We start from the raw sequence: 20,889 nt of genomic DNA on the forward strand, positions 1-20,889 counted from the left end.
AGTGTAACATAAAAGCAAGGTGTAGTTACATCTTTTTTTCCTATTTTTTTTTTTTAATACGAATCTTTTAACAGAATGTGCTTTAGGACTGATATTTTCAAGTAAGAGTTGGGAGTTTCTGATACACCTCTCAAATAGTTTGCTTCATGGTGTTCCTTCGTTATCTTTCAGTGGTACATAAGGGTGCCCATGTGAGTGGTTATAAATAGGCTAGGTCATTTACTTGTTTATTAGTGCGTTCATACTTGTACCATTAATATCCAGAAAAGGGTAATGTTAGTCACTCTGATTAAAGATGAGGTATCAGTTATGCGAAATGTAAGTTTAAGAATTACCCAAGGCTTGTTTCTGTACTTGAAGCTTACAACCTCAATCAAATCACACAGAAAAGCTGTGTGAGAAAATGCATTGGAAGTGAAATGCTACTTAGATGCTGATTGATTTTATGGAATACTGTATGAATGCTGTATTTCATTGAATACTGGTCAGCCCTGAAGTGGTCAGGCAGTTGGACTAGATGATTCTTGTTGGTCTCTTCCAACTGAAATATTCTATTCATGGCTTGCTTTGTACCATGATCATGAAGGATGTGTCTTGGGAGGCTCAAAAACGAGAAGGCAAACAGGAGAATTAAGGCATGATTTTTTAAAAAAAGCAATACTGTAAATTTTTAAGTAAATACATTTTTAAGACTCTCATTTTAAGGTCTCACCCATAGTATTTGATTTTGGATTTATTTTTTAAATACCTAATTTCTGTCAGTAATGCATGCCCTCTGTGAATTGCACCATGAAGTAATGAAAGTCACGGTGGAGCATTCACTTCCTGAAGAGCTGTGTTAAACGCTACAGTTTTCATTGCAGTCTCTGGTTTTAAGAGAAGTGTCAGCTGCTTGTTTTTTGTTTAAGAAACAATGCTCTTAGCTTAATTGCTCAGATTTTTTTCCATCCCTCTTAAATTTTTTTGTACCAGACAAATTGGACTGCACTTATGCTAAGATTTCCTGTCACACTTAAAAAATCGTGGGGGACAGGGGATTTTTAGGGTAAGAGTTGCCCTTTCTGTTTGACCTTTCCAAAGAAATTCATAGCAATTCATCTGATTCTCACAGAGTTCAAACCAGAATTCCTGGAGTTAGTATTTTGACCCAGATTAATAGTGCTGCATTTTGCCACTGTTTTATGATAGTAGGAAAACCCCACATCTCTTTTTCCTATAAGAATTTGTTCATGTTGACATTTCTGCTTTAGAAAAATGAATGAGTCCTTTTATATATATATATATATATAAAATGTATGTGAAGTGTCACTGTCAACAGAGAAATTGTATATACCACTACCTGCTAAAAATAGAAGTAGATTTTATTTGTTTACAGGAGATTTCCTTACAAAGTGGTTTGTACTTGTAAAACATAAGTAATCTGTCTAGTAATTTGGTATATTCTAATGTCCTTTTTCTCTGTGTATTATTTATATTGTATTTATAGATGCCCTAATGATCATTACAATACAGACTGTAGCAGTTTGGGTTTGTATGAAATTTCTGGATTAACTCCAGCCAGCAAGCCTCTGAGCACTTCTCTGCCATTTGTTAAACAGTAAACTTTAGAACTGTTCTTAATGTTATTATTGAAGAGTAAGCTAAGCATCGTGTACTAATATGCAAATTTGGAAATTTATTAGTATACCAGCAGATGATCTCAGCAAGGCTTCCACTGTGGCTGTTACCCAGTGACAGTTCTGCAGAACTTGCTGCTTTCCCAGCCACAGGCTCAGGATGTTGTAGGCACAGGAACCACATCATCATCCCCTGTGTAGGATTGGCATTCTCTCGTGTCTCTGTGCATGTGATGCATATGGGGTTAAGTGGTGCAGTAAGCCATATATAGAGTTTTGTGACTGTAGCCTACTGATTTTCCAAGGACTGCATTGCCAGTATTCAACCAGAAGTCTTACATTTTCCTTGTACTGCTCGTGTTCCCTCCAGGTTCTAAAATGTCTTCCAAAGAGATTTGAAAATATTTTTTGCAAAAGTTCCATGGCATTTTCATGTCTCATTTATGTCTTTAGTTAAACTACCCCTTTACTGCTGATTCCACAACTGTTAATTTTCCTGCATGTTTTCCCACATGGGATGGCCTGTCCTCTTCTGTTAGATTAGGTCAATGCAACATTGTAACTTGGATGCTAAAGATGAGTACAAGATGTGCATCCAAGTGCTTTCCTTTTCTCCATTAATCTGAAATAGTCCAGGATGAAACGCAGAGAATGTATGTTTTTCATTGCTTGCCATGTTTCTGTAGAAGTATTAAAACTAAAGACACTGCATCCTAAGTATTATTTTTAGGGGTTTGGATTAAATGGGAGAAAAGTAAAATTACTGAATAAAACACCACGTTTTAAACCACCTTAACTTAAAAGACATCTTTCTTTCTTTCTTTTTTTTTTTCCAGCAAAGAGATCCTTCTTCAAGATTAAGATCTTGCAGTGTAACAGACACAGTTGCTGAACAGTCTCAATTATCCTTGGTAAACAAAAGCTAACTTCTATTTCTTTCTTTTTGTTTGAACATTCTGTGATTCAGAATAGTATCTTTTCTTAAGTCAGTTCTAGTCAGATATAGATCAGTCACCAGTATGGGCATATGACTCTCCCAAATAGTAATGGATACCGAATTAATATCATCATGGTCAGCAGCTAAAATGAGAACATTCATGAGAGAGAAAAACATTCTGAGACTGAGAGCATAGTCACACTAACTTTAGTTATGTAACATGGAATTTAGTTCACTACATTGTAGATATCTAGTCAGTGGAGAGAGAAAATCCCCCAAGGGGTGTTTTCAGCTAGGGTAGGAGGGGGCAGTAGCACCATCTATACTTGGAATTGTAGCAGCCACAGGACTCTCCTATCAGGTTTTTTTGTGTCCCATAAATTGATTTTACTCGGAATATATAAATCTGTATAACACGAAAAAGGATCGCTGTCTTACCTAGTTGTAGTTAAAAGGAGCCTTTTTGTTACAGTTCTTGTATGATACAACTGGATAGAGTTGCATCTGTTATAGTGTTTTAGTCTGATTTAGGTGAGCAGGTGCTTCTGCAATTTTATTTTAAGTAGAGTCTTCAAAGAGGAAAAGATACAAAGATCTTTTTCTTAAATAAATACTCTTTCACACCATAACCATGCACACCTTTGATCTAATTAATAGAAAGTTCTACATATTTTGTCCTATAACCCAAGTATGAGGATTGCAAAGGTTGTAGGCTGTAGAGAGACTACTTAAAACAGGATTCTGCAAGATAGGCCTTTTGAATAAAACTTCATATTTTCAAAATAATGTACTATTTTTTTAAATTATGCTTTTCTTCCAGAATTTTTCCCTCTGTATTTTCTTAGAAATATATTACATATGAATCTACAAATAGCAAATCTGTGTATCTTTTTAATGGAAATACTGAGTAAATAGAGTATGTCAATACGTTTGTTATTAAAGCTGATGTCTCTTCTTTGCTTGTTCTGTCTGTTGCTATTGGGCAGACACTTAAAATAAGCATAGTGTTTTTCTCTCTTTAATTTTTTCACACGTTCTGAATTTGTTTAGTGTATCTACATTTGTTGCTTACAAATGCATGTAATAGCTGTTGTTCAAAGAACTGCTTCTAAAGTATTACCCATCTCTTTACTTTCTCTTTTGGGTAAACAACGGTGTGGTCTCCAGTACATTTGTGCCTTAACTGTCTTCTCTCTCTGTTAGACAAAGTTTACTCTGAATGCAGTCTGTTCCACAGGTGTTCTGCTTCTTTATTTAATATCATTTTATGGAGTCTGGGTTTCATTAACTGGTATAGTCAGATTGGGATTGGTGATATGTCTTTCACTTAACTATTGTAAAACACTAATTTCATTAGCAGATATTCAAAATAGATTGTTCTAAAACAAGGAAGTTACCTGATCTTAACCATATTTAATCTTTGCTGAGCTAATGGTAATTTATCTTCTAGCAACTAAATACACATTCTTGTTGAAAACAGTACTCTCCTTGATTGTATTAATCCTTACTGAAAATTCACAGTATCAGTTCCATCTCTTTCATCTGACTACTACTGTGCACTCATTGATGACCAGAATGTATCCATTCTGTTTGTAAATACCATGTTTATGGGCAGAAAATGCAAAATTTGCTTGGGGAGGGGGAGTCATGTTACATTTGGAATAAATGTTGTTATTATTAGCAACAATACTGAACATACAGAATTGGATACAAGAACTCTTGAAATTGGTTCCCATGGTGGTTTTTTTATATAAGATTCTGACTTCTGACATGGTTATCAGTGATTGATGACTCAATTTTTTTGCTATTATCTTAAATGCTATTTCCATCTAATTTCTCTCTTTTAATGAATCTGTGATTCCTTACTCCTAAAGATGTGACAGTAATCTGTTACCTTCATCATGAAATATACTTATCTGTAACATTAATTATCATTTAACAGCAGAGTGGTCCATCTAGGAGAGCTCGTTCTTCAACTGTCACAGGTGGTGAGGAACCAATGGTAATAATACTCTTTATCAAGCATTATCTCTAAATAAATGTAGGTGGATTTAGGTCTTGTACAATAAGGAACTTTTTTTTACCAAAGCAGCATTGTGTTGAATGAAATACTGCCACTGAATCAATAGAGTTTGGGTTTTTTGTTGTTTCAGATTTTCTCAACATTTCTCACTGCAGTTTCACTCAAATACTAGCATGTTTTAACGATGTGGATGTGCCACTGAGTTTTAACAAAGCTGTGCGCTAAGGAAATACCGTAGGCCTCTAAAACATGAAAGATACAATACCTAATTCTTTAAAAACTGGTATTGAAACAATCAGGGATTAAAGACATCAAATCAGTATACATGTAGCTGTGTTCTTAGCTTGCATCTATCTTCCCTTATTCTCCATTAGACTTATTTCATTTTAATTCTTAAAGTTGATCTTAATTTGAAAACTGTGGAGATACAGTGATACATCATATAGCTCTTATTGGTCTTAGTGCCAGTTTTCATTTTCCAGTAGTTGTTCAGTAGTCTAAGACTGAATTTTTAATTTGATCATCCACTAAAATTCTGGAAGTGCTTTTCTGAAAGTATAATACAAGGAAAGTGATTTTAATTTATATTGGACTTTGTCTAAAACATCTTGTTATTTTTTAACCTGATTAAATGTCAGTCTGAAGCAAGTTATTTGATAGAAATAATTTTAAAGTATCTATCATAAATAGCTTTTATGAATGTATGTGCTCCTAGATAATTTATTTCAGGAACAGAAATATAATTTAAACTTGATATGTTTCCTATTTATATGTTGTAATGTCAGATCTTAATTTGGGTGTTGATGCATCATTCTGTAATACTGTCTATATTTGCTGGGTTTTGAATTGTAGAACCAGAGGAGCATACTTGTATTTTGCTTCTGCAAATACCAGATTGTTTTGTGTCCTTGCAAAACCTGCTTGACTTATTAAGCATTAGGTAAAATGTGTGCTATATTGACCTGTAGTGTAAAGGTCTTTTGTTGGCAGAGCATCTTGGTTTGATTATACTTTTTAGAGCAAAATATTAATACTGTTCTGCAAATAACTGAGTTCAGACTTCACTGACTCATAATTAACACATCTAAATTATAGATGTTTTACTTAATTATATTGCAGCTTACTAATGGAACCCTACTCCCCCACTTTGTCTTGCTTCAGCGTCATTTATACTCTGAAACCCAAATCTGTAGAGAATTTAGGACTTAAATAGGCTTCATGCATTTAAATCCAAAAGTATTATCTTCATAGGTTGCCATTCTCTTTGTCCTTCAGGCACCTAAAGTTTGTAGACATATAGTCTCTCAATAGTAGAAGTTTCTGGGTCACTTTAGTTTTGTGTTCAGAGTCCCTGCAAAATCCCTTTCTGGCCCTGGACCCACAAATCATATGTTCATCAGCCTCCATCCCTAAGGATGCGTAATTCTGCAGGCGTGCTGGGAGCGTGTCCAGGACAGTGGCACAGGGGTGGACTGCACAGGACAGCGATGCTGTAGCAGCTTAAGAAGTGATGATGCCCCTTTTTATAACTGGCTTGGTTGAGGTACTTAAAGCAAGAAGCACCAAGTTCTGTGCCTTCCTATGTGTGAGATGATGTCAGTCTTTCATGGCTCTTTCAGGGCTAGTCCCAGTGCAGGACTGTCTCCTCTTGAATCTGTTTTGCCATCAGAATGAAAGACGCATTGTGTTGGCAAGGCAGTGATAGCCGTGCTTGGCTCTTTAGCCTGATGACCACTGTGCTCAGCAAGTTGAGCCCCTTCAGGAACAGCAGTTGAACCCAAGAGTGGCATATCCTGACAAGATTTCTCTGATTGCTGCTGTTTTGTGTGAGAGTTGATGTTACTGCCTTACTACTGATACTACCCTATCTGCTTTGGAGTGTCAGAAACAGCCTGTGTTGCTTTGTGGTCTGTCTTTGCGAGCTTTGGGGCCTGAGGAGGCTGTTAAAGGGCATATTTATACAAACTAACATTACCTGATATTTTGTTCTCCTTGTAAGTCCAAGCCTAAGCATTTAGATAGCTCCTACAAAATTGGTACACTAAATATTATGTGTAACTGTAAAAATGTTGCATCTGCCCTAGTTAGTGTGGCGGACACTACTTTATTGGTAGCAGCTATATTGGTCAGTGACGCAACATGAGTAAATTTGTTGCTTGAGTGTGTGTGATGAAGTAGGTGCTGATGAATGTAGATAAAGTGCATGTTTGGGTAAATATATCTGTGGTTATTGACCACTTTGCTTTTCAGGATTATTTTTTTTTAAGTCCCCAAGGACCTTTGTCATTCCTCTGTGAAGGGTACATGGTAAAACTAGTCTGAGCAAAACCTAAGTTAATACATCATGTGTCCCAGCATCTCCATTCTCATGACATTTTGTTCTTAACCATAATACTTCTTTTCTTCACACTATTTACTGAAGGCAGTTGTTACAAAGCATTCAGGTTTTGGGTAGAAGGCTCTTATAAATCTCACAAGTTTCTACTCAGTGTGGTAGAATATTTTTTACACTGGTATCTAACATACAGAAAGGAGATTGAAGGGCAAACTCTGTTGTGCAGGTTGCATTATGGGTTTTAACCTACAATGCATAGTAAGGAGAAAGGCTGCTGATAACTGAATTTATTTTGGTGGAGTGTTAAAGAGAAAGGAAAGATCAGGTGGCATAACTTGCACATCTTTCTTCTGTTTTTGTATCCTCCTAGTCAAAGTTGATAATTTGCAGCATGCTATCATATAGTGAATAGATTGTGTATTATTACAACTTAATGGTTTGACTTTTTAATTTTAAATCTCTGAATTGTCCTCACCTTATCTTTACTCTGTACTGTAGATGATGGCCTGAATAGACCAAACGTAAGAGCACTCATAATTTATCCCAAACTATCAGATGCCTTGATTATCTGATTTTTAACTAAAACATTGTGGACTGTTTTCAGACCACTTACTGAGGTCTTACTGACCACTGATTAATGGTTTGAAAACCATTAGAAAAGTCGTGGAAAAGGTAGTCTCCTGATCATTGCCTGCCAGCTCTGAGTGGAAAAATAGTGTAGTCTTTTCAGCACTTGACTGTTCAGGAAAGAAGTAAATCAGTCTCATTTGTTTCAGCGGGTATTACTTTCCTCATCTGTTTCGCTCTGTTTTCTGTTTCCTGTTGTAGTGTGTCAACTTTCTGACTCATTCAGAATCTTTTTTCATTTCCTTTCTTGATTATCTAGGCAGTTCTCCAGCTCATTCTCTCAACTATGCTCTTAAAAAGCAAATACACTGACTTAAGCAAGAGTCCTGGGAAGGAAAGAGGGCTTAAAAATATGAAGCAAGACCAAGAATTTCAGTTAATTATTTTGCTGGAGCAAAGAATGTGGCGTGTAGAAAACGGATGTATCTGTAATTCCCATTGCTCTTGTGGTCTGCGCAGTAACTCAAAGCATGTACAGTATATACTTTAGGAAAGAAAATACATTTTGCAGTAAGATGCAGAATACTTGCACTGAAGAATCTAGGTAGTAAAATAGGGAAAAACAGTGAAACTCTTAGGGGTTTAGATATTAATGAATGGTTTGCAGGTATTGAACTGGAAATGGGAATCATACTTAGCCATCTAAGTGTTACTGATTAATTTTGCATTCATCCTATTTATCTTACGTATGCTGTAAGTGATTATAGGGTTTTCCTAAAACATCAGCCACAATGCAGTTGCTAATGATTTTTAAAAAAATTTGGCAGAAAAAGATTTCCTTTAGATTAATATAATTTTAATATAATTAAAAATATTTTTGTGATATTTCTCCTTTTACTGTTTCATGGCAAAAAAAAATACAGCTTCTAGTGCATCAAACTCTGAATTAATGCATCTTGCTAATTCCACTTCGTTACAATTTTGTAGTTCATCATTTTTGGCATATATGTTTCTTAAGTAGTACTTGCATATATAATTTGATAGTGACTACTTCAGATTTAAAATAAATTGAATAAAATGCACAACCATAGGATTGAAACATGTTTGATCAGGCTACATTTAAAATATTTTTTTTTATTAAAAGTATCCTTTATTATAGATAGACATGACAGATAAGAGGAAGAACATATCCTGAATTCCCAGGAGACCAATCTCAATGTTTCTTTAAATGTTCAGGGCAGTAGTGTGGTAATGTAGAAATTACACTTTTTCATAATGTGTTGGATTATGAGAATTAGAAATGTTTACATTGGATATACTTAGCTTTTTTCCATCACAAGAATGGTCATCAGTGCAGTTGTCACTTTACCAGGAAGACTTCTTTCTAAAACTAGAAAGCTTAACAATTGGTTTCTAAGCTATGTGAAGGTATTTGGTAATTTTCAAGGCTGATTCTTCCCTTGATTTTATTTTAAGGTCATACTAAAAAGGTTTAAAGAGTCTTTCTTGAGCATCTTTAATCTCTTACTCATGTGCATTTCTCTGTATTCCAGCATCCATTCCAGGTGTTCATTGAATTAAATTTGTATTCACCTACTGAGAATTTAAGAGCTCAGAGCCACGTATGAATGTTAATACTTTGCAGGGCTGAGTCTTCAGTCCTTCATCTTTACCAAAATCATGTGCCTATAGAGCTGATCTCCTTCTGCCTGCACTTCAACTACTGGTATATGAATCAGCCCTGAAACAGAGGCTGTGTTTCAGATGGTCATCTCTGATATGGGCAAAATACTCAAGAAAACTCGCAGCAGAGGCACCTTTGCTTAATCTCAACTGTTAACACCATGACTACAGTGGTTTAACTCAGGCTCCCTAAGAATGGATGAAAAAATCTGTGTCTACCCCTGGTTAATTGGCTTACTCATTCTCTTGCTGTGAGGCTGAGACATACTACTCTATTCAGAGTTTGTGCCGGTGATCAACTCTTCCCAGCAATTATTTTATACTTGTAATAAAAATATCAGGTTCAATGCTAAAATAATACTGTCACTGTGTAGTGCTGAATTTGTATTGACTTCCAAATTTAAAGCTGTCTCTCAGTAAAGTGACTCCTGTTATTAACAAAATAAGCAAAGACTACACAAAGTGACAGCAAAAGGCCGATTGTTATGCACACAACTTCAGCCTGTATGCTCTGCTTCTCCCTTACCTAGCACAGCAGCACATCATCTCCATGAGATGTCCTGAAATTGAAGAAGTGAAAATGATACACCTTCATATTTGATACATGAGAACATGTTTTCTGTGAAAGGACAGAAGGAAAGCATGACTGTAAATCAGAATTCTTTCCATTTGGGGCTTACCACCAAAAATGGGGGTTTGGGTGTTGGTTGGGTTTTGGTTTCTTTTGTGTTTTTTTTTAATGTAAAGAGTACTATTGTCTGAAATAAAGACATGCCTTTGTCTTCTGCAGTAGGCAGTTACCTTAAATATGTAGTCCTTTGTGAGGTGAATTGGATTAATGAACACTGGAGTAATTTGACCTTTAGAGCGAAGGACAATTCATAGTATGCATGTGTTTCTGAGCCTTCTTCCCCTGTTAGGTCCGGCAGCTGCCTGTTGTCAGACATTTGGGTTTACAGTCAGTCTTTCTTCAAACCATGTTTTTAAATGCAGCATCCTGCTTCTTTCAGGAAATGTCTTGTAAAAAACATCTCGTTTCAAAGCAGTCTAAAAAGAGTTCATAAATCTTGTTGTAAGCAGCAGATTGTTGGGAGTTGAAGGGGAAGCAACCAGAGCAGCATTTGGCATCTGGGACGTTGATACAAGTTGTTTCTCTAGCTCAGATGTCAGTACCTTTTCTTCTTAATCTGAACACTGGCATTAATTATCACACCAGCTCAAGAACTCACAATGTTGCAGAAAATGTGATGTTCAGGTGCAACAAGCACAGTAAGTTTAGTAGTTCAAGTACAAGTTCTGCTCTTCTGTCTGCTGTGCTGCTTTGCAGTTCTACCTGTCAGCATTTAAATCTGAAATTCTTTAAGGACCAGTAAATTCACATTTTACATCTCTAAGCAAAATGCCACATACCTTGCTACAGCCTGTTCAGGGAAAGGCGTGGTAAAAGCAGACTGCTAGATGAAGGTAGTTTGGTTCATTTTTTTAGCAGTAGAAAGCTGCCTATTTCTAAAGGAATTAATGTTCTTTATTCAACATTAAAGAACTGCAAAAAATTGGTAAGACGCTGCAGTTCAATCACTGGTTTTTAATCTGTTGTGGTATGAAGACCTTTAGGGTTCATCATCCTTCAGCTATCCAAGCAGGTATTTGGAAAGAGTAAAGCAATCTCTAGTATTGTAGTCTCCTGATAATTAATGTATGAATGTATGTTTTAATGTGATTAATCTTAATACTTAAACCAAACACGTATTGAACCAAAGATCTCGACGTACATGCTGAAAAGCACTTTGCACATGCCAGTACTTTGATGCAGTTATTAATATGTGGGCTTCATTAAGAGAGCAAAACCACTGTTCTGAAGTTTGCTTCTATCTGCTGTGAAAGAGAGAAAAAACCTGTATCTTTCTCACTCTTGGTATTTACATCGATTACTTGAGAAAAATGCCTATCCTAAGTATTCTGATTTTCTTTTTTGCTTCACTGGCAGCCAGGATACCTGTTTGTTATACAAGCAAGTGATGTCTTAAAAGGAGTCCCAAACTAGAAAGTGACTAAGCTTAAGAAACATGTAGAGTTTATGGTCTAAAAACTGTAACTCCATGGGCATCCTCCTCTTCTAAAATACATATTCAGATGCAGACAGGGTCAATGTTACAAATTCTCTCTAGGCTGTTTTTCTTCAAGAGGCTTTGTCTTTTGTGCTACAATGCATTTATTTATTTCTTCCCTCTGTATGTCCCAGAAAAAAAATGTCCAATTGGTTTAAGCATTGAATGTTTTCCTCACAGGAAGTACACAAGACAACATCAACATGTAATAATAATTATTGTGTTGAATATTGACATAACTTGTTTAATGATAGTCAGTGCCTTGTCTTTCTTGTGGAACTTATAGTAAAATGATCTTTTCATACTAAAGTTGGGGATCTAATTTGGGGTGTATCTTGTGTCTTCAGGACACCTAACCCTAAATGCAACATGTGTAACTATAACAAAATAATTAAACTTCAGTTTTTAAACCCAGAATAGTTTCTTGCAACTGATTCAAGGTAAAGTGGTAAAGAACAGGACAGAACTTGGGATATCTTGACTAGACTGCACGGTTAATGTAATTCTTACTTATCCATACTAATAAAATGGAAAAAAATCCACCTTTTTGAGGAAAAAACATTAAAACACAAATTTACTTTTTATCATTATGTGTAATCTACAAATTAATAAAATTGAGGACATATAAGCTTAGTTGTTTTCTGAACAAGATACCTGAATCTGTGCAAAAGTGAATCAAAAGGTCTGTTGTGAGAAAAAAATTATTTGACATAAAGGAATATGAATAAGAGCTTATATTGAATTAAATCAGAACAATATTCTTCTGTATGTTTTTTGTGTTTAAGAATGTTGTAAGTTAACAAGTTCCTTTATTTCTAAAAGCAACAGACTTAAATTTAGGGGTTATTTAGCTATTATAAAGTAATGATACAGTAATTTCTTGCTTGAACAGCCTTCAGTGGCCTATGTACATACTACACCAGGCTTACCTTCAGGCTGGGAAGAAAGAAAGGATGCAAAGGGCCGTACTTACTATGTCAATCATAACAATCGAACCACAACATGGACACGGCCCATTATGCAGGTATGAAGATTGTTATAATGCTTAATTCAGATAGCAAACACTTATCATGTATTGAGTATAATGTCAGTTGAAGCAGCTCCTCAGAACTCTGAAATTTAAAAAAAAAATCCTAAGCATTGTCATAACTCAGGATAATCATAAAAAATGGCAATGATTGGGATTTTTTGTTACTTCTTTTAACTATATTAAGGTACAGATTAAGTTGATTGCTACAATGGAAGGAATTCAGAGAGGTACATATGAACTATTAAAAGGAGGCAAATGCATTCTTAAGATTGAATTTGAAATTTGTGTTGATCTGTTAATAGTACCATACATTATTTGCCCCTCCAAAGGAATGAAATTAAATACTTGATATTTATGAAAGTATATTTAAAATTTCCTCATAATAACAACAATAATAATAAAAAAGAATAATTTCATCATTTAAGTGTCTACCTCTTGGATGTACTGTGTTTCTGACAATTTGCTGCCTTGTGTTTTCTTCTGAAATAGCTTGCAGAAGATGGCATGGTTGGGTCATCAGCAAACAGCAGTAACCATTTAAGTGAACCCCAGATAAGACGGCCTCGTAGCCTCAGTTCGCCCACAGTAACTTTATCTGCTCCACTGGAGGTGAGAAACACTCTTACCAAGAAAGAACACTTATGTCTGACCTCTCATTCTTTGTTGTCCTTATAACTTTCTAATTCCTTTTTAGTTATGCAACACAACTGCTTCTCCCTGTTACTGATTTTGCACTAAGATACTACTTTTTTCTTTAGCAGTTTTCTGTCTGGATCTTTAGATAGATGTGTGTGTGTCTATATATGTATTCATATATACGTGTGTGTATATATGTATATAAATATACATAATATATATAATTTATATGTATATGATGTGTGTATATATACTATATATATATGTATATACATGATACTATGTACCAATAGTATTACTGAACTTTTATGGTCATTGAATTACGTATTTTACATATGATTATTTGGATTGGTCAGCTAAAACATAATCTGTGTGCGTGTCTGAAACATATGTTGTGACTGCCTTCAAGTGCTATGAGTGTATAACATCAGAAATACTTTTTTAAAGCTGAAACATTTCTTTTGATGCCAATAACTTGAAAATAATACATGCAGTTGAGTTTGGAAAATCTTTCAATTAAGATACTGATTGCCTTTTATACTTCTTGTCTTTCTCTCTCACAGTCTCTTTCCTATTTGTGTCCCGTTTGCCAACAATCAAGTGAAGATTGTAATATTTAGTTCATTTTATGCATTGTTCTTCTTTGTTCCTTATACTGAAATTTATTCAAACTGAATGTGTAGGTAGGATTGTTGGTAGGAAATGAAGGTAGGATTATTGGACAGATTGTAGTGAGTTGATTATAGTTAATTTTTAAAATAAATTATCTCTACTTACATGTAATTCAGATAAACCCTTTTACAATGGACTACTTAAAACTACCCTTGCCAGTGTTAATTTTAAAGACCAAATTTATTACAATTTAAATACATTTAATTAAAAGATTCTGAATCTCTTGAACTAAAAGGGCATTCATCTCCCTATTGATGCTTTAAACGGTTGAGTTGTTGGAAGTCACTGACTAAGCATCTGAAACTTGAGCTGGCTTTTAAGGGCAATAACTTATTCCACAGCTACAAAACCAGCATTCTCTTCACTTCAGACTATTCAGCTGACCAGTTTAGTGGTTAGTTTGTCCGGTGCTTAGAAACCACAAGGATGCTGAAGAGCACAAACCTTTCTTCTTATACCTACCTCTGAATTAATTAAAAAAAAAAAAAGGTGTAGACTTACTAAACTTAAAATCTTAAAAGAATACAATCATGAGAAAAAAATAGTTCAACTTCTTTTGGTTAAATAGTTATTTTATTGTAAAATGTTAAACTTCTTTGTGTACAAGACATAAGGAAAGTTTTATTTAATGCAAGATATTTTAAATGCTGTTTTTGAACACTGTAATCTTAACTGCCTTTTCCGTCCAAATGCAGCTCAGAACAAGCCACAAATAAGGGTAATATAATTTTGTAAATATCCATATTGGCACCTCGTTTTCTAATCTAATACTCAAAAATAGTAAGTAGGCTATGTGAGAGAATTGCAAAAATAAGCATGCATAGATTTACTGAATGTTAATAATTAGTAAAATAAGAAGAAAACAAACTCTTATCAGTTAATGAGAACGTTTTTAGAAAGTAACTGAAAAGTACAAATGCAAACGATGTTTAAACATAGTACTTAAGTCTTGTTTTCTGATTGTGTTAGTTTGTGTTTTCAAAGGTGAATAAACCTGGATCAATTTTTTCAAGCTGTTTAGGCATCTAAATGTGCACTTTCCTAGTGAAATTTAAAATAAAACCTACCACCTAATGTAACTTCTGTTTTTAACCAATAGGCGTCGATCAGGGAAGCAGTTTTACAGCTGTCATTATTTATGAAGAAAATATTTTTTTTAAATTGTCCAAAAATCTGTAACTGCAGACTTCTGTTTTTTAACAAACTTTAAGTTTAGGAACTTAATTTAGGTTCATATTTAAATATGTTTCCCACTTTTCAATGCATTGAAAAGTGGAAAACATCCCCTCACATTTAGGATACTCTCTTGTTGAAGAGTGAGATACATTACACCATGAAGAATGAAACAATGCTTTTATTTTTCCTTTGTAAAATGAAATATTTACATGTACAGGGCTGCTGCAGTGAAATATGTAATCAGAAGTAAATACTGTGGACATTACCATTGTAGAGGGAAGTGATAGAACACTGTCCTTCACAGCAGGAAGCTCAGTATGTTACAAGGAGCAGAATTTAGCTAAGCGTGTTCTAGGAAATCAGTCCCAGGGCTTAATTTCTAGTATTAATTATATCTGGAATGAAAAAATGTTTGCTTTGAAATCAAGTTTTATACCTTTACAGTATTGAGTGACATTTGACAAATCTTAATATCTTTCATTTTCTTCAGGGTATCAAGGACTCCCCTGTGCGCAGAGCAGTGAAGGACACACTTTCCAATCCACAGTCTCCACAGCCCTCACCTTACAACTCTCCTAAACCACAACACAAAGTTGCACAAAGCTTCCTTCCTCCTGGCTGGGAGATGCGAATAGCACCCAACGGCAGGCCCTTCTTCATTGATCATAATACTAAAACTACTACATGGGTAAGACTTTCTAGATAATGAATTGTAAATCAGTTCCCATCTTTTAAATGTTTCTGTCTTTGTTTTCCTGCCTATATACCCCCCCCATTTTATTGTGGGATTCATCTTGTCTTTGAGAGGGGAGTTGTCAGGCTAACTTGTAAAACTGCTCTAGGAATCGCAGTGAATCCTCCATGCCGTCCCGTACAGTAGCAATAGACTTGAGTAGCTAATTTCCTGAAACAACTAGAGTGCTGCCATCGCCGTGCTTGGAGAAAGGAAACTTAGTTGTTCATATCCTCTTAGATTTTGGTGCATTTATACATCATATATCATGCAGTAGTGCTTTACATTTTGTAGTTGACCTTTTTATACTTGACAAATCATTGCATACAAGTAACTGCCATTTATATTCAACAAATGTGGGTTTTGGAGGCATACAGTGTAGTGGAGATTTGGATTGTAGTTCAGTTTGAGACTGTCCATAATTGTATTGTACTTCACTGTGACTAGCACTACTTTTGTATTAATATAATACAGGTTCATCTTCTTCAGTTAGCAGAATCCATTTTATTACTTGTTTTATGTCATGAGAATCTATACTTCAATAATTCTGCAATTTTGGTCAACAAATTGAAGAAATAACATTACACTAGGTAAAAATTGACAAAGGCAAGACAGCATTTCACATCATCATTGAAATATGAGTTGCACTTCAATTCCTGAGGCATCATTCAGATTCCCAGTGACCACTAGTTACATGACGTATTTTTAATGGTGCTCCCAGCTGCATGTAGGTAAATTATGTGTGTGGAAATCTCAAGCATTTTTTTGCCTAGAATTTTCTTCTGTGACCTATTTTATTTGACCCTTTTTGCCTCATTTGGACATTGATGTAATAAACCTATGCATTAATAAAAATGTAAGGAGCTCATTTTCATCCTTTTTGAGCCTTTTTGTGACAGGACGGCCTATTTCTCTTAGGTTTCTAAGAGCCAAAAATGTGTGCATGTACCTAAATGCCCCTTATGGGAGTCCATGCATTCCTAAGAACAAGGCTTTTTTTTTGAAGCGTACTTCTGGATAATGCAGCACACTTAACGGAGTCAAAGTCTTGCATCACCGTAACTAACTCTTAAGATTTAAAAAATCATTTCAGTATATGAATCCTAATAAAGTATGTGACACGTCCAAATACAAAGTGTTCTATTGCTTTCATAAATCTTGTTTTAGTCTCAAAAAATAAAAATAAAAGAATAACTGTAATGTAGGAAGATTTACTTTCCAGATAATTCTGTGTTTGACTTAGTATGTAGATCTAACTTGATCTGTTGGCTTTACAGTTCCATATTTCTGTTACAGGAGGATCCACGACTGAAGTTTCCAGTGCATTTGAGATCAAAAGCCTCTTTGAACCCTAATGATTTGGGCCCTCTTCCTGTAAGTGGTAATGTGTATGTATTTTGATATGTACATGCTATCTTATGTCATCTGATCTATTATTGCAGTTGTATATTGTACGTGGACACATACGTTGCTGACATCACTTTTCTGAAGATACTAAAGCTATGTTTATATATAGCACCAAAAAGCTTTTGTGATCTGTGAATCAGTCAGGCTCTTTGAAGCCAGCTCGTAGTATTTCTGAAAGAATTTTGTGTTTCTTTGCATATCTGAAGCAATAAACTTTGAAGAAATTTCTCTATGTACTTTTAGATAATTACCTGTTGCTTTAGTGAAAAATGGAGTAGATTGTTCAAAGCGAGCTGTATCAATATACCAGCATATTCAGGCATTTAGAAATCTAAATAGATTTTGATTTTTCAATGAAACTTCCATATTCTGCAGAGAATACATTGCTTAGATAGGAGGCACTGCATGAGAGTAGCTGGAGGGCCAGTTTACAGTTTGTTCTGTTAATTTCAAGAGGTAAAACATGCAGTGAAATCAGAATAGCCTGACATGTATCACTGGAAATACATAATTAGTAAGAGATCTTAAACTCGGTTAAACTCCATTTTTGAGTGAGGTAAAAATGACTACAGAATTTAACAAGAGTTTCTCAAAAAAGATCAAAATTAAATAATTTCTCATCTATATTTTATAGAAGGCTGAAGCTTATGTACAGCATATGGGTGGAATGAGTGCTAGCTGGACAGCATTGCATATACTAAATGTGCCATTTATTCTCCTTTCTATACTATAGTTATTTGGAAGATGAAGAAAGGGAATGGATAAAATGGGAAGAACTGAGGACTAGGTTAGACGTTCTTGTCTCACTGTAATGAGATCCTGGCTTCTATACTTACAGTAAAAATAACCCACGTGTTTCAGAAGCAGAAACTCTCAAACATAACCAGTGATGGACAATGTATTGTTTGTGATTATTTCCTCGTAGTAGGGGATGGGTGTAAACCCTGATGCAAGAAGCTTCCACTTCCAAGCTTTAAAAAAATACTTACTTTATTGGACATGGTTAACTGTATAAATAGCCAGTTCTTTGAATTTTCCTAGATTTTTGGCCTTTAACATAATGCATCTGTGTTCATTTCATGTTTTCTACCTCGCAAGTAACTATCAGGCAGTTTATGTAGGTGTGGATAATGTGTTGCTTTGAGCTGTGTGAGAGTGGTGGTATTTCACTTATGGTCACTCTTTATTTCCCAATTCCAGCCTGGTTGGGAGGAAAGAATACATTTGGATGGAAGAACGTTTTACATAGACCATAGTAAGTAAGCACTCAGGTACTACAGCAAATAGACAAAGGGAGGTAATAAATATTGAAGTGAAAGCTTTATAATTTTACTCTTCATTTAGGAAGCCAGGTGTTGATATGTGGAGACACTGATACCAGAGACTTAGTGTCCTCATACGGTACTGTATATTCACTGAAAGCTTGCTTTTAATTGGCTCATCAAGCTTTGTCCCTCTCTGACTTGTGAAGCATTAACATTTCTTCTTTGTGGTTTCTTTTGTTCTTGTTGATATTTTGGATTCATTGTTGTTGTTGTTGATGATCCCATGGCTTATTTGCACTTAATAAATTAAAATATACACTAGGAATAGAAAATAAGATGAGAAAAGATCATATAGCCACAACTCCACATACAGGCAGTGGAGAAATTAGCACTGATGAGTACTTTTTCCTCTCCCTTTAAGGTCTTGTGGCAGTGCTGATTCTGATCTTATTTCCTATTTACAGCATGTTAAACTGCACCCAGCCCATTAATATTATTCAGTTCTGTTAGTGAAGTTCTAGTGTAAGTGATGTTTCATTGTAGACTTGTCTTATTACAGCATCTCAGAACTACTGTGTGAGTTTTTGTTGTTTGAAAATCAAGCAACCCAGGAATGTTGGGTTGTTTCTTCTTCTTCCCTTGTTTTATTTTTTTTAAGACTTCAGCTGGACTTTGTAATGAGGTATTTCTACTGATGACATAATCTTCACAAAAATGGATAACTCACAAAACCATTAGAAGAGGGTACTTTGCTAAGCAAAACTTGGAAGAATTAAAATCTTAAATTATTACACATATTTTGACAGTATTATGTTTTTCTTTCAGTATCAATTACACTGACTCTGATGCTTATCTGTAATTGTATATTTGACATTATTAAATCATTATTAAAAGACTGTCTCTAAAGTAATATGCATTTTGAAATCGTATAAATAGTTTTAAATAAAAATTACAAATAATACACTTGTCAAGCACAAGGTTATCCTCTTTCAAACATCAGTACAGAATTATTGCTCTTTATACCTTCTGTAATTGTTTTTCCCAACAGATATCTAGAAATTTAAATATGGCAAATTATTCTAAACTGCTGCCACTGAAATGTCACAGGATAAAACTGTCGTGTTTAAAATATCTTTATAATTGTTCAGCCTCCCAGCCTCCTTTAAAAAGTTTTAATTTTTCAGTCTCCTGAATCTACTTAACCATGTGTTAGTCTCTAAAAGTAAATGGAATTTTAAAGGTGTACATTAATTAGAATTGCCCAAATAATTTATCATTGTTAAATATATTTGCATCTGAAATCTCTCTAGTCCCTCTTTTGATCTGAGTGGTTTTAGTGTTTTATGTAGCAGTTTTTTAAAAAGTTTAGACCATTTTTTTATAATGCTGCTTGTTTCCAACAAATGCTGTTTTGGTCTCAATCTGGTGCCCCAGTGCTACAGTTAAAGGTGGACTGTAGGAGCAGAGGTGCTGGCAGTGGTATTACAGTGGACACATTGCTGCTCCATTGTGATAATGTTGTGCTAAGTATTTAGGGAATGACTGCAGAAGACATTCAGTGCTCAGTGATTTATTTGGCTTGAGCAATCTCAATAGTAGTATTTGCCTTCACAGTAGTGGTAAGGATTTGACCATGATAGGTTTGTGACAGAGCCTGCTGGCTCTCACTTGTTTCATGGCTAACTTGAGAGCATATGCTGGTGCAATCAGCTGTGCTCACCCAAAATATGCAGCTGGCCATCATTTTAGTCACTCTGCTAAATCGGTTAGTTAAGATGCAACAACTGTAGTCAGTTTCATTATTAGAATACAATATAAATGTTGACAGTGTTGACAGACTGAGCTACTGATAATGTCCTGGTTCCCCAGATATGTTCTGTAATTCTTCTGCATAAATAACCAATACTGTTGTCCTATTTTTGAAATGTTTTTCTCACCCCTGAGAGAAACTGTAAAAACATTTAATGCAACCAGTACAGAGACCTCTTCTGGAGCAATGCTAGCTGCTGTTAAGCATGTCATGTAAACTAGTAAAGCAAAGTACTGTTAAAATAATTTAGTTATTACTTGTAGCACAGTAGCCTGAAAATATAATATTTTTAGTTTTTAACTGTAAACAGTTCTAATTTCTGCATCAGTCAGTCTTTTAACAAAAAATACAGCCTCTAGTTCTCTGTGATTGGTCCTTAGCTAGCTAAGTCAATGTTATTTACTATCCATGAATAAAACAGTATTCTTTACTCATTGTAGTATGCATATACTTCTACATTTCCTAGGAGCCTCATAGGAAAATACGATCTAACTGTTGGAAGGTGTCATGAAGGAAAACACAAAGGTTTTCCAACCATATTCAGAACAGTTATCAGTCGTTCACTGACAGAGGGATGGATTTATTAAGTGGGTTCCCCTCAAAGTCTGTCTTGGATCCACCATTCTTCAATATATCCATTAACGAACAGGATGAGAAATCAGACTGAGTCTGGCAAATTGCCACTGTAGTGTGAAGTAAGATGCTGTTCAATAAGAATTGCAAAGTGTTACTCAGAATAAGAATAATAAACAGAGTTTTCGTTGATAAGGGCATGAAAAACCTCATCAACTGGACATGAGTTAACTCACCCTATCGTGTATCAACAGGGATGTCTTATTTAAGACCTGAAATAATCCTCCTAATCTCTTCAGCACTGGTAATTATAATACT

The 20,889-nt window shown here is 34.9% G+C and overlaps 1 protein-coding gene across 7 annotated transcripts in view; it reads left to right on the top strand.

The window, feature by feature from the left end:
• The window catches only part of LOC121080522 (E3 ubiquitin-protein ligase NEDD4-like), a 187,704-nt gene that overhangs the window by 142,109 nt on the left and 24,706 nt on the right, over window positions 1-20,889 (top strand). For 2 of the 7 annotated variants that reach the window (XM_040578585.1, XM_040578588.1), the window contains 8 exons: window positions 2,453-2,527; window positions 4,496-4,555; window positions 12,162-12,293; window positions 12,789-12,908; window positions 15,274-15,471; window positions 16,813-16,890; window positions 18,124-18,178; window positions 18,268-18,324. In XM_040578585.1, coding sequence (XP_040434519.1) covers window positions 2,453-2,527; window positions 4,496-4,555; window positions 12,162-12,293; window positions 12,789-12,908; window positions 15,274-15,471; window positions 16,813-16,890; window positions 18,124-18,178; window positions 18,268-18,324 — 775 coding nt within the window. The remainder of the gene's footprint in view (window positions 1-2,452; window positions 2,528-4,495; window positions 4,556-12,161; window positions 12,294-12,788; window positions 12,909-15,273; window positions 15,472-16,812; window positions 16,891-18,123; window positions 18,179-18,267; window positions 18,325-20,889) is intronic. The other 5 variants (XM_040578586.1, XM_040578590.1, XM_040578589.1 and 2 more) reach the window with 3 other exon arrangements.

This window comes from Falco naumanni, chromosome W, assembly GCF_017639655.2.
Source record: "Falco naumanni isolate bFalNau1 chromosome W, bFalNau1.pat, whole genome shotgun sequence".
Lineage (NCBI taxonomy): Eukaryota > Metazoa > Chordata > Aves > Falconiformes > Falconidae > Falco > Falco naumanni.